Source organism: Rattus norvegicus, chromosome 20 (genome assembly GCF_036323735.1).
Source record: "Rattus norvegicus strain BN/NHsdMcwi chromosome 20, GRCr8, whole genome shotgun sequence".
NCBI lineage: Eukaryota > Metazoa > Chordata > Mammalia > Rodentia > Muridae > Rattus > Rattus norvegicus.
Window position 1 is genome coordinate 24249046 of NC_086038.1, and position 15562 is coordinate 24264607.

Sequence of the window (15562 nt, forward strand, 5' to 3'; positions counted from 1 at the left end):
TGACTGGTTTAAGCCCTATCAGAAATTCTTAACCCAGGGCTCATGTAAGAGTTTCAGAGGATGTGGAAGGAGGCCTAAATAAGGAATGAACTGCGCATGAGTGTCTAAGGGTTAGTGAGGAGGTATTCTCTAAGGGACCTTCTTTGCCTCTGGGGAAAAGTTAGATGCTCTTAATTATAATGCTATAAAATACTTTAAAAATACACTTGGCTTTGTCTATTAAATCATACTGGCATAAAATTGCCTTAACAAATTGTTATAAAATTTCCACTGACCAGCACTTGTTCACAAATCACATCCTGGTAAAAAAACTGATATAAAGATACTCCAGACCCTACTCATCCAGCTGAAAGAAAGCAAGGAATTGACCAGAGTGGAATACATATATATATATATATATATATATATATATATATATATATATATGTATGTATGTATATGTATATATATTGTATATGGTGTATTATAATTATATTATATATAAACTATGAATGAATATATGTGTATAAGTGTACATATATGTGTACATACTTACCATCTTTCTTTTTATCCTATTAATTTTATAACTGCGCTGGACTCAGGTCTAGAACATCATAATCTCCAACATGTCTTTACTACATATGTGCATGTGTATATATACATATATATGATATATATCACAATTCATATGTGTGTGTATGTATACATCACTGATATACATGTATATAGTGTGTGTATGTGTGTATGTGTGTGTGTTTTTTTTTGTGTGTGTGTGCATGTAAAGGCAGTAAAGGCATGTTGAAGACCATGTTTAAACTACACTCTCCTATTTACACAGCATTATAGATATCATTTCTATATATCACAAATATGCATATATACATGTGTGTTTGTGTGTGTGTGGGGGTGGGTGTGTGTGTGTGTGTGTGGGTGTGGTAAAGTATGAGATTAGTTGTATCCAAATCCTGAGTCTAATCCACAGAACTCAAAACAGAAACACAAATATTTCAGAGGGAAATGTGGCTATCCCTATTGCCATTCTACCTCAGCTCCTCTCATCCAAAACACACAGTTCAAGTCATGACAACATTCAGAATTGTGAATGGGGTCTGAGAGATCAGCCTTCTTAGAAAGCAATATAAAGTTTTTGGACTAAGGACAAGGACAACAGAGTATGTTTAATCCTGTCTGTTGTGATTATTCATGTTCTTAGACCGATTGGGTCAAACCAATTGGATGGATTAAAATAAAAATGCCAGTTGTCTTATGCAATCTCCCAGGCCTTTCTCCTATGTTCTCAGCTTACCTCAATGAGCATTCTCAGAAGCATTTTGCCAGCCTTCGCAGTGTTTCCTTTTCAAAGCACATCACACATCTGCAGAGCACCCAAAGCATAGCTAGGTACACTCACTAGTAGAAACTGACAAATGGAAAATTTATGTAGGGCCTCTGCCCTTGCGCTGTTTAGAGAAAATGAATTCCCATGTGTACATGTTTTATGTGATCAATCTGAACTGGGAATGAAGAGAGAACATGAAGAAAGACTATGGAAGATCACCTGTATTATCTTAGAAGTTTTCAGGTGCTGTGCCTTGCCTCACATAGCTCTAATATGTTAGATTCTTTCTTAAATCGATGGACTATCATTGCACATAATTTGTTACTCTAGTTATTTGTGTCTATCTAGTTTAAAAGCTACTTCTTACGAAGAGTATATTTCTCTTATCCTGAGCATTCTTGTGGCTGAGGAGATCGCTCAGACATTAAGACTGCTCATGCAGAAATCGTGAGTTCAGTTCCCAGCATACATAGGACATCTCACATTTAGCTGTAACTACCTGCCCATATATGGACCATAGCTTATTTCCTAACATAGACTGGCATGTCCTCCCTACTTTGTCACTGATCAATGACCATGACTATCCTCAGCAACATTTGAATGAAAATTAAAAGGCAATTCTTTGAATATTTTCCCTAAATCCAGAAGCTGGCTCTTCAAATAACTTGAGTAAATCAATAAGATATTAAAGGCCCTAACTATATAATAGAATAAGAGCTAATAATATAAAATAAACAAGGTACTGTTTATGGTCTCTAAGAATGTTATATATCATGGCTCACCATTCAACAAGCTAAGGTACAGGAAGAGGACCAAAGAAACAAGTTTGCAGAAACTGTATTTCACAGCACACAGTGAAGAACTCTATGTCTACATGTGTAAGTACGTGTTTTACTGGATAGTTGTAAGCACCAGGAACCCATAGCATGAGTGCTGGAGTGATTTAGGAAATTGGGAGGAGAGGGTAAAGCACAAAGATCAAAGAAGACATCACTAAGATCAGTTGGGAGAACAACTTGAAGACCCAGGTGCAGGTGGGTAAATATTTGGAGAAAAACAGCCTTAGATAAGAAGAAAGCCATCTGTAAAGTTGCTGAGGTAGAAAAGAAATGGTAGTAGATGATATCAGAAATGGTAGGTGGAGAAAGTGGAAAATTATATACCAGTGTAAGGACTTTTGTTTTGTCTCTCAGTATTGTGGCAATACACTGGAAACGTTTGAGTGACCAACTGTGCAGTGATTGTGACACACAATGTTATATGTTACTGAAAACCGAGTCATGGGGGACACCTAGGACTTAACCTGACCTGCTGAGAAAGAGAAAAAGTGAGAGCATTCCTAGAGAACTTCGCATATGGACCTAACTAAGACAAGAAAATTCTTGGCAACAAAGAAAAGCAGCTAGATAAATGACAGAGTAGGAGACTGCTAAGAGGGGGCTGGTGAGGGAGAAAGTACAATTTGGAAAGAGGTTCGATCTCACCCCTACTCTACGAGCATTTGGGACAGGATCCTGTGTAGCCTTATATACTACCTACACGACATGGAGCAGATATCTGGTCAGTATGTGGACATTGTGTAGCGTCACTGGTTCAACAGTCAACAGTCGGCACTTGGCTGCAGAAGAGGATTCGAAGGCACGTTACAGAAGGATGCATCATATGTTAGGTCTTCTGCATGTCATGGAGCATTTTTCTGGGAGAGTTATTCCTCCATTATTTCAGAGAAAGAAAAATGCAGCTGCTTCTCAAAAATGAGACTTTCAGAAGAAAGGCACATGACCGTGACCGCTTCAGCTGTAGGGGCTTTAGGTAACTGCTTCACTTCATGTGGCTCTGAGTTCTGAAACTCTGAGTTCCGATGACGTCATGGGATATGCCTGGGGATCCAAACTGAAAACTAATTATTGCTGTATAAACAGGAGAGTGCAGATTAGAAATGATCTCCAACACGCCTTTCCTGATTCTTACCAAAGAAGACTATGAGAATGTTTGGTCTGCAAATGATTTTACACAGCAAACCATGCTAAAGGGAGAAACCAACATCAATAAGACAAAACAAATATTATTGCTGCCTGGACTTGAATAAAATGGTTGATTTCTCTGCCTCAGTGAGTTGAGGCTCTTGTGGCATGAGAAGTTTTAGCATTTCACTGCTAAAAGACTTAATAAGGGTGCAAAATGCTGCACCTTTCACTCTGCCAGGCAATCCTACATTTTAAATAATACTGAATGTTTGCCAATAGTCAGAGGAGGCACCCCAGGGGTTTCTTAAAAGATTTCCTCTTCTCCTACTCCCCTCGGACTGATTTTAACCTAAAATTGATTTTTTTTCTTTTCTTGTCTACAAGGTCTTTTTCTGGTTTGTTTTGATTTCTCCTGAAAAAGTCTTTTCAGAGCTCTTGGATTTTAATGGAATTTATTGTTGGGTGTTTGATCACAGGGAAAATGGCAATTTTCTCCACAGTGGCACCACAGCGTTCTAGCACAAGGGCCCAGCAACCCACATCCAATGGAACATACTGGCTCCTTCACAGCTGAATGACACAACCTTGTGCACGCAAGAGTTTCCTCACTGAAGTCTGTTCCGGTTAATTTTTATAGTGTATGCCTTTTGGGTGGTGGATCCAAATTGCTATAGAATGACTCATTTGCTCAATTTGATTGGGAATCTCAGTAACTATTTATAGGCCCTAAGGGGTCCTGTTTCCTTTTCTGTGTAGGAACAACTCTGGAACTCACCCAGTGGCCTCCAAGACAACTTCTTGAGTCATTTTATGTGGGAGTTATATAACATATATGTACAGGAACTAAACACCATAATTAAAATAAGGAAATGTTACTTTTTATGGCTCAGTGGACAGTAAATATGCAGGCTTTTTTTTTTTTGCCTAAGAAACTGAGCCTTTGGGGCTTTATAATGGGAAAGGTCTGGAAGTAAGGAACTGAGTGTGGGAGAGATCCTCACTAGACAGGCTTAGCCCGCCTGTCTAAAGGTCCTCATTCCTCAGTGAATTTCACTATGAATTTCCATGAAATTTTCACTTTCAGCATCTCTAAGGTAAAGTACCTCCCATAATAAGGGAGGAGAGTAATTACATAAGCAGTTGAGAGAAAAGCAAGAAGAAGGAGTGACTTAAGATATTTGAGTCATGAAGCCCAGACCCGTGCTGCCACATCTGGTTGCTTTCTGCACCACAGGCTTGTCTCCTTGAGCGAAAGTCATTACTGTATCCCGTGTGGGTGAGTAAGGTGAAAAGGACACAGGGGTGGGAGTGTCTCACAAGGCCCCACATGCAGCCGAGGAGCTACTGGAGATGGCGTCTGCTGGGGGAGGGGGTTAGGTATGCACAATCTACCCACAGTTTGTCTTTGAGCAAGTGTATAAGCATACGGCAAGCAAAGGTAAAGGGATAAATAGCAGGATATAGATTATAGGTAGAAAAGAAGATGATAGATAGTTGGAAGGGTGGATAGGTAGATAGATAGATAGATAGATAGATAGATAGATAGATAGATAGATAGATAGATAGATAGATATGATAGAGAGGTAGACAGGTAGGCAAATAGGTAGGTAGATAGATGGATAGACACATAGATACATATGATGGATGGATGGATGGTAGGTAGATTGATGATAGATAAATAGTAAGATAGTAAATGGCATCAAATCATGTATCTAAAACAGCCTCTATCAATAAACTAAGGAATGACCCACAAAATACATATATTATTTTATATAATATATAATATATAATAAAATTTATATAGTGTATATAATATATAAACAAATTTAATATAATAGATAAACATTAATATAATATATTATTATATTATATATAATATTAATATAATATAAAATATAAATATATTATGTTATAGAAAGATATATTTATATATAAAATATAATAGAAATATATGACACACAGATAGATAGATAGATAGATAGATAGATAGATAGATAGATAGATAGATAGATAGATTCAACTAGAGCCCTTGACAGAGTTGTAGGCAGATGGGATTTGGTGAGGTTTCTAACCAAAAGTTAAAAACAATACCAACAGATAGAGTTAATATTGTCAAATAAAGTGCATTAAATGACATGAACAGGGAAAGTTGAAGCAGGCAGTTGGAGCTCCTGGTCACACTTTCTGGCCATGAGATGAGCCTCCTATGGCTGAAGCTCTGGCTTTTCTTCTCTAAGGGCTAAGCAATAGAAATCTGATGGAAATGGTTCTCTTTTAGCTGTTCTTCAGGACACATGGAAATAACTCTTGGGCTGTTCTTTTCTGCATTCTTTTCTCTTTCAAGGGCGTGGGGATAGCAGATCATCAGACAAGGGGCCTAGGAAGACACTTTGAAGCAAACATGTTTGAGTCTGACAACCCAGTTTCTCAGTGAGTTCTAACACAGGACAGTTAACCAACAGAGTGCATTGTACAGGAGAAGCAGTTTTCTTTGGTGGTGAAGGTCACTGGTGGTTTGCTTGTGCTTCACTGGGCCAGTGGATGGTTCAACATGTGCCAGTCAGCCATAGTAAGGCTATTTGCTTGTTTGTTTGTCTGTTTTTGATCAAAATACATCATATGCATATATGAAATTGTCAAAGGAAAATATATTATATAAAGAGGAAAATGAACGTGAGTCCATTATAATTGATTTCAAATAGATGTAGAACCTGAGATGTAGGGATATTGCATAACTCCGTGAGCTTCTACCCTTCTATCTGTTCACTAAAGTTCTCAGCGCAGTCTGCCTCCCTGCAAACTGAACCTGCACAACTCAAGTAAGTTTGTTCCAGCCACATGCTTTGCTTTGAAAGTTGCTAGACATCTTCGGGTTTTCAAATCCACAAACACAAAGGAAAATAAAAATTTGGTTGAAAGAAATGGCAAACTTTGAGCTCATTCTACAGTCATAGGAAATAAAGTTGTTATGTATGAAAAAACCCAGTGGAAATATTAAAATGTTCATCTCTGAGGGCAAAACGTAGATCAGCAGAAATTGCCACTATTAAAATTCTCGAACATTAACTACTGATACTACTGTAAGTAGTTAGGAAACAGTAAATTAAACTTTGTAAGGGTTTCCCAGAGGAAGAGGAAACATAGCGTCATTACTTACAGCTTAAATTGGACTGGGAGCAGTAGACAGGAATGCATTGCATGGAGCACTGCTTCCGTGGTAGCAACATGAAGCAATTGCCCTGCAGATCTTTCTGTAGTCGACGTTTGACAGGCTCAAAAACACCTGCAGCTCTAGTTGTGGAAGCCAGCATCAGGGGACCTCTTGATCAAAACTTTGATAGCGCTTAATGAGCATCACACTATGAGAAGTCACTTTTTCTTTCAAGTGTAATCCACTCAAGTTTGCTGGACCTGTTAAATTGTCACACTTGGTAACCGCTCGAGAGATGAGTCAGGGTGGAACAGAAGCCGTTTTTCTTGTGTTCAGAGATGTTTCAAGGAACACGGGAAATGTGAGGTAGGCTTGAGGACTTGAGATGTCATAAGGCCCCTTACCACACAGCAAAGAATAGGTACAGGAAAGCACTTGGGGCTTTAACGACAGTCGTAAGATATACACTAAGAATGGAATTTGATCAATAATAAGGTTGATGTAAGGTCATGCAAATGACTGGTCGCTGGACCTACAATAAATTGATATAGAGTGATTTTGTCCCACTAAGTCTATTTTTAAAACAGAAATTCTCATTTATTGGAAGGGATGATTCTTGTCAAGGACAGGTAGGTTATTTGACTTGTCATAAAAAACAGGAGGCTCAGCCTACTATCATCCAGAGACTAGGAAACAGATGCTGGTGAGTGCCTGACACACTCCCTCCCCTAAGTGTAGTGGCCATGAGCCCAGGACCCAGGACCCAGGACCCAGGACCCAGGACCCAGGACCTAGGACCCAGGACCCAGGACCCAGGTAAAAACAATGCTCTACATTAAGCTTTCATATTCATATATATATATATGTATATATATGTATATATATGTATATATATATGTATATATATATTTGTACTATTAAGGTAATATGGGCCTAGTCATGCTTATTTTAAAATTAAGGCATAGAATTCAATATTGCATTAATATTATTGTTTGTGATTAAGCTTCTTGCCTACCTATTTTCTTTTAATTAGAAAGTACTTGTCAAGAAAAAATAAGATTTGTTTTATGTAATAGGCTTAGTAGCATTTTTTTCGGCCGCTATTGCCTCCAATTAATTAATGTTTAGCTGATTTCTTATAATGAACACTAATTCACTAGTGACTTTCCCTAAACTTCTCAGAACTTGCAAAACTCGATGGCAACATTAAATGTGCTTTTCTGATAAAGAGTTTGCATGGTTTAAACTCAGATGGATCTTTTCTATATCTCTCATGGATATTATGTATACGTCTTTTAGGAGATATGAAATAAACTCAAAAAATGGAAAGCACCACATAATCTTGGTGTTTAGGAGAGGACACTAAAGTCACAGAAATCTTAACTGTGACTGTGGACAATTGTGACGTCTCTAATCCTAAATACCTCTTGTCCTTGTGTGAAGTGGTCAAGTTGATGCCTGTATACTTTAAGCACAAAATATGCTATATCCCCAATAAATAATTATAAGAGAACAGTTGAGTTTTTCCTTGCTTAAGATTCCACATGATGCTACACCAAGAAAGTCAGAATCTAGAGTATTGTTTTTACCCTGGGTCCTGGGTCCTGGGTCCTGGGTCCATGGTCACTATACTTAGGAGAGAGAATTTTGTGTCAAGCATTCACCAGCATCTATTATAAATATATATATATATATATAAATATATATTTCATCTAATTGTCTTTGCTCACTTTCATATAAAACATTATTTTCATAAGGAAAAACTGAGAGTTAGGTATAATTGATAGATTCTTCCATCATAGCTAAAAGCTTATGCTTTGTTAACTGCTGATCTTAATTATTTTATTTATTGCCTATAGAAAACAGAAAAATGGGATTTGATATTCAAATGGGTATTTAGATGAAATGCAGTGAGCGTTCTTAGATATTCTTGTGAGAATGATGGCGGTGGTTGTTCTGCTCACGTTTTCCACTGTGAACAAGACCGAAGCACTGGCTAAGGACAATTTCCCCACAGTGTACCCACACATTTCTCTCCGTTGAAATAGAAGCGTGACTTCCCAGAACCGTTGTTTGATCCACTTACTTCAGCACTCTGAAATGTTGACCGAGTTATTCAACCTCACTGACCCATTGGCTTAAACCTAACAGTGGAATAAGACAGAAAATGTACAAAACCCCACTGGCTCTGAATTTGGAGGATTTTATGAGACATTGAGTTCAAACCCTTTTGATCTGATAGCATAGAGCACACTATAATTTTCATAACTGTATTTTAGTGAAGAAAATTCATAATATTAAACAATCAATTTGAAGTGGCTAGAAAGATCAGAATCAAACATGTTGGCTTCAGGAAACTCCTTGGCTTGGCTTGACGTCTTAGCGAGGATGGAATTCTGCTCCAGGAACTCAAATCTCAATCCCAGTCTTTGGTTTTCCCTGCTTTATACTATGTTGCCTTAATGCTACAGGGACAGATAACTAGCTTGCTCTGAGACAGTGGTTCTTAGTCTTGCTAATGCTGTGACCCTTTAATACAGCTCCTCGTGTTGTGTTGACCCCCAACCTTACAATTATTTTCAGTCATACTTCATAATTATAACTTGCCACTGTTAACAATCATAATGTAAATATTGCTGTTTCCTGATGGTCTTAGGCAAGCCCTGTGAAAGGGCTTTTTGACTCCCAAAGGAGTGGCGACCCTAAGGCTAAAAACTGCTGCTCCAAGATTATTCTATGCACCAATCGCATAGCGTCCCACTCTCATGATCCCCGAACTCCTCTGGCATGAATCTCTAATTCAAGCCCACCATGAGTTAAGAAGTTAGGGACTGACCAACCTCTATTTCATGGTCAGTCTTTACCTAACAAAGCTTCCCTACATTTTAAATTTTGGAGAAGGGGGGTTGTAAACTTAGCTTTGATTCTTCTACTCCAATCCTAACAAAAAATTACCTTATTTATAGTCTGTTCCCATTAAATTAATTCTTTGGCAAACCTGTGGCTGCCTACAGAAAAAAAATACAGTGTTATGGCTGATACATCCTTTCTGAACACTAGATATATAGATATGAGGTAACTAAAAAGGTTATTCTTGGAGCAACAGGGAATTACATTGTCTTTATGTGAATTGAAGCAACCAAACTGTGGCTGGGGGATAGAGATAAAGAGAGGAAACAACACCATTTCACCTTCAGAATAACCAAGTTCCTCACAGAACCATCTCAGTGTCCTCAAGGATGCCGAGAGATCACATACAACAAACCACCGACATTCTTATATCTGCATGAGATCTACTATGAGATGTTTCTCTATCAATTATTTCAGAATCAACTAAAAGGCATACAAGACATGCAACTATGGAGCGTTATTTCCGGTTTGTGTAACATCAAGCAGCATTTACCAGAAAGAACTTGATAATGGCGTCTTTTGGATTTATGACATCATCTGTATTTGAATGTGCTCCCGGTAAACATGCATTATTTGAGGCAAGGCAATGGCAATATAATTAAAGTAAATGTATTCCCATCAAATACATATGAGGAAGAAGGGTGTGAAAGGTACTTTCCCATGTGTGAAATAGTATAGGGAGAAGAAACAGAAATTTTAAATGGTACGGGGAGGAAAAAGAGAATTGATGTATTTTAGAGATAAAATCGTGAAGTGTTCTGCTCTTCAGCAAGATAACTACTGCACATTTGTTGTTGCCGGCTCCTTTATCTTCTTCAGGCTACTCCAGGGAGGTTTGGGGATGCACATACACCATCTCCAAACTGCACTGTCTTGAGAAATCCTCTTCAGTGCCCTTGCTCTCCCTTGCCACAGAGCACAGGCTTGAGCTGCAGAACTTTTGTCTTGTCTACTGACACACACTCTACATTGCCACAGTGTATTTACAGTTAAGAAAAAAGTAGGAGAAAATTACCAAGTGAAATTTTAATGAGGAAATAGAAAAAGGGCAGGGTGAGGGAGAAAAGAACTTGTTCTCATTTCTGTCTTTTGCCTTTCTTATCTTGAAACTCCTGAGCCTTACCCAGCATTATCTACATGTCACATTCTGAGACCTAGAATAGAAGAAAGACAGTAAGTGTCTTATAGAACTATATATTTTCATATTATTTTTATTGTGTACATTGGGGATTTTACCTGTGCTAACATAAATGTGGTCCACGCGTGCACGGACCACAAAGGCAGGAAGGGAGCAATGGAGGCTCTGGAAGCAAAGTCACGGGTGGTTGTGAGCAGCCATGTGAGGGATGGGAATTGAAAGTGGGACCTCTGTTCCTTGAAGGAAAGACTTGTGTTTTTAGTCACCGGTTCATCTCTCCAGCTCCACAGACCTGTATTCTAACGAATAGTAGTAGTGCCTGTATTTTCTTTTCTGGAGAATTTAATATATTTTAATACTCAGTGGATGGTGGAGGAAATTTGACCTCAGGCAAATACAGCAAGTATCTTTGAGGCTACCTTTCCTGTATTGAGACTTTTAGATTTTCTGAATTAGAAGAACAAACAACAAATCAGAAGGAGAAACAAAGAACTTTTTCACCAAGGAAGTAATAAGAAGATGTTTAGGGAGGGTAAAAGAATGCCAGGAAGGGAAGTCATAATCGTGGCATCAAAGTAAAGAGTCACATGGGACTGAGAAGATGTTTCCTATAACTGTTTTTTTTTTAATTCTTTCCAAGTGGATGAGTTGGAAGGAAGTGGGCTTTATGGCCGGAGCCAACAAAGAATCTCATCTTAAAAACATGGAGAGAAGGCATAGAGGTCATTCCTGAGTGTGGGAAGTTATGTCCTATCTGACTTCACACTGCCAAGGTCCTCCCAGAAAGACCAGGATATAATGTTCCCTCCCCTTAGTCCCCCATCATTACCATTCCCTCCCAGAATCTGTCAGCCATATTTCCCTTCTTCATTCTGGCCTCAAAGCATGCCTGCTTGCATTTCCCAAGGTTTTGGCAAGAGCGTTTCTTCTTTCTTAGTTCAATCTGCCTCATCGTCCTGGGACCATCTCCTTCATCTGGCCAAAGACGAAACACTGCCTCAGTACATGGACCTTCTTCCAGTGGTAAATTTCTTACCCTCAGGCATGCTTTGCTTTGTTCTAGCATGGATTTCAAGGTCATTCGTCTTTTCATTTATTATCTGTGCTTGTTACTTTTCTTGTCACTATGACAAAGCACCCGAAGAGAGAAACTCCAGGAAGGAAGCGCTCCAGCTCTGTGTGGTTCAGAGTTTAAGAAGGGCTAAACCTACACTGGAAGAGAAGCCATGCTTGTGGGAGTGAGACTGCTGGTCACATTATAGCTGCATTCGGGAAGCAGAGCAAGATAAATGCCTGTTGGCAATGTGATGTCTCCTTTACCATGCAGTCAAGCAACAGAGCCTACTCAATGACAATGCTCATAGAATTGGGGGTGGGGGTCCTACATCGAAGGGCATAATTAATTAATTCCCTGAAAGACATGCCCAGAAGATGGGATTCTTTGTCTCATCAGCTGACGGTTCTGTTAACTATCAAACTGTTCTATTATAAAATGAAGGCTCTCAGAGAACAGATATTAAATAGCAATTTGTGTAGTATGCCTATTATCCAGAAGAGTCTCTGTGTGTATATGTGTATATGTATATGGATGTGTGTGCATGTGTGTTTGTGTGTGTGTGTGTGTGTGTGTGTGTGTGTGTGTGTTGAAATAAGAAGGCAGAAAGACTATAGGAGAGAAGAAAAGTTGAGATGAAAAGCATCTTGGGTCACCAGGGCATACACAGGATTCTAGAACCTCACACCACAGCCATGCAAGCACAAAAACATAGGAGTCAAAACCCTCCCCACCTCTCTCTCACCACTTTAAAATTTTGAGAAATTAAAAGAAAAAATGGGTTGGGCTGGGGGTTATAACACAGTGAGAGCATTTTCTGAGTGCCCCAAATTCTGTGGGTTCTATACTTAGTCCAATAAGAACAAACAAACAAATTATATATTCAGAATTGAATGAATCTGTAGATGGGAGAAAAGACAAAGGCTGGGCAAAGTTTAGAAATTTGGAGAAAGGAAAATAGATGAATTAAGAAACGTGTATAAGGCACTCTCCAAAAATAAAGGTGAAGAGAAGTGCCTGTGTGTGTTATCCCTGTCAGTATGTGCTTGGTCGGGGATGGTGGGCACAGACCATGGGAGGGACTTGTATGACATTAGGTACGACCGTTAATATGATTGTTATATCATCCCTATTGAAATTCTTTTCACCACTTGAAAAGCATTCCTATAATATAAGACATACAGAAACCAGCATGCTGGGGTTTCAGCAGTCATAAATAATCCCTGCCAAAAATTAACAGTGCATTACAACCTACATGCATGAATTCCAAGTGGACATGATGCTTGAGAGCTGAGAGCCACAGGGAGAGAAGCTCTGGTGGGTATTGGCAACGAGTGGAAAATGCCACTTTGAATGCTGTTATTTCCTCCCGTGCCTCTCAGAAGTTATTTTAAAGGCCTTTTAGAATTCATTCATTATTGATGTGCTCGGATCCTTTCCATGTGCAATCTCTTCATTAAGATGATTTGATCCTCAACTGAAATATAGGAGCAACACGTTTGGCTATTTACTAACTAAGAAATATACAACTGCTGAAAGGTCTATGGCACCTAAAGGAATTGACTACTTTATGAGCCCAAAATGTCTGACACTTCAGTGTCATAGGAAAAAATGCCAGAGATATTTCAAGGGATTTCTTTTCCTTTCCAGAGAAGCACATTAAATCGATTGCTATGCAAAGCTGCCCCTAGCATGCATTCTTTTACAAAGGAGGAAGAAATGCACGTACATGTACGGAATCTCAGAATTTTTCTTTATTGAAAGTCGCACTTTAGTTCTCTGGCCTCTAAGTTGGAAATAGAAATCTTCATTTCCCATGAGGCATGAGAGGATTAAATGAAGCCTATAATATTAAATGCAAAAGGGTATATATATATATATTCATATATATGTATATATACACACATACATATTATACATACATATATATGTGTGTATGTTTGTATGATATATATGGAATATATATATATATGACTATAACATACATTATCATTGGTATAATGTATAGTGCTTATATACTCTATGCACACACAAGAATAAGCATAGCTTGACATGTGCGTCTCATAAAGTAAGCCACTCTTAAAACTCTGTGCCAGGGAAGAAGCAATCTTGTCAGTGGACACAAGAAAATGGAACTGGAGATTTCTTCCAATATTGATATGAGCCCATCTGAACTGAAGGATTAGACTGCTGCTTAAGAATTCAGCACTGATTTATTCTGTGACGAGAAGCTCCCAATTCAGAGGATACACAAGGGAATGCAATGCAAATGTATCAGTCTTTCTGTGTCTGTAATAGGGAAAGCTTGACCTATCCAAAAACAGCATGAAAGAGAGTATGGAGACCAACTAGTGTCAAGCATCCATGCCCTGAAATTAAGTTTCATCTTTGCCAGAACTCTAGGTCATTAGGAATTTGGAACTGTTCCCTCAATTACAAAAACACTGGTCACTTCCAAATTATTACTTAAAGATAATTAACAGGTCTGTAACACATCTGAAATGACAGCTACAAGGCAGACCAGTTTTACCTAATCAGAATCATCCTTTTATTAATAGATGCAAATAGTTCTATGAGCCTCATGCCAACTGTGCAATACCAAAGTGACGTTTTCTGAGCTTTCTAACCCCCTTTAGATGTTATCTATAGTTCAGTGGGTAATTATTCTCAGTTTATAACGGAGCCATGTTGCACATACATCATTTTCCAGCTTTTCTGACTGGCATAGTCACATGAGGAGACAGAAAACTGGAGACTTTTCTCATGACAGACTATTCAGTTTAAACCTTCAGGCTGGTAATATGTATCTAAATAATATGTCATAAAAACTTCTTGGTACATGAAATGTAATAAATATGAGAAGGCTTCTGAAGCTGCGAGCTTTTCCCAGCAGCTAGGTTGCTCCCTGCCACGATCCCATCAGTGTGAAATTTTGAGGCACATTTTCCTGAGCAAAATAAAATTTTGGTGATTGGGGGGAGATGACTAATTCCAGATGGAATGAAAAAATTCTTATAAAATATTCTTTATGAACTATGCTTTTCTATGGGTGGGTCAATTCAATTATATTTTGAACATACTAAACCTTCTAAGACACCTGCATGGAATTATTAGAAGAACAGAATCCACCTACATGGTGGATCGAATTCTGCACTTCATCTGCAACAATCTAAAGAGGAAAGAAACCTCATTTCAAGGAAGGATCAGGCTCTGGAGTCAAGTTGATTTTGAACTCAAGACTTTCCTGCCTCAGTATCCCAATATCCAGGGCTATGGGCATGCTCCAGTACTCCTGACTTGCTGTTGTTCTGAGGGTGGAAAGACGTTGAGCTCTAACTCCAAGGTAAGAGTACCTTCAGCTTGAGTCTAGCCTGACATATATAGATATAGATATAGTTATAGATATACTATAGATACAGATAGATATAGATATAGATATATTTGTCTTTAAAACTGAGAGAGACAGACAAATACACAGAGAGACAAGAGAACACAAAATATTCTCTGTAGTCGAATGAGATCTGGAAAAGCAGAAGTAGGCTAAGTAATTTTACAAAGTCAACATGCATACCTATGCTTTGTAAGGTTAATTTTTGGAAGATACTTACATACACGAGCATTTATATCAAATTATGCTGTCCATAGCGCTAAAAAAAAAACTACATTCAAGGGACCATTTCAAGACAAAGGCAAGAGGCAGCATCATATGGATCTAGGTTTCGTCTTGCACAACTGCTGTCACGAGCTTTAACAGTGTCCAATGACACTTCTTTGGATTTTAACAGGGCTATAAATTAAAGAGTTAAAATTTTTTGAAACTTGCATTCCCTGTGTATGGAAAGCAATGCTCTAGGTCTGCCTCTGTGAAGCAGATCCCAAGGAATTATGAGTGAATACTATGAGTATCAAAATCACACAGGAGAGCCATTGTGAGTAAACTCCAATAACACAGCACCCATGCTGCCACCCTGGCTCAGGCCAATGACGAAAAAAGTATTTTGCCTTTTAACAACAAGTAGGTTTT

At 38.4% G+C, this 15562-nt stretch overlaps 1 protein-coding gene across 7 annotated transcripts in view; it reads right to left on the reverse strand.

Moving 5' to 3' along the window:
• The window catches only part of Ctnna3 (catenin alpha 3), a 1585684-nt gene that overhangs the window by 636030 nt on the left and 934092 nt on the right, over positions 1-15562 (reverse strand). Inside the window, exon 10 of one of the 7 annotated variants that reach the window (XM_039099280.2) lies at positions 8206-10500. The exons of the other annotated variants lie outside the window; for them this stretch is intronic. Coding sequence (XP_038955208.1) covers positions 10480-10500 — 21 coding nt within the window. The 3' untranslated portion in view covers positions 8206-10479. Of the gene's footprint in view, positions 1-8205; positions 10501-15562 lie in introns of those variants that run through there. 7 annotated transcript variants of the gene reach the window in all.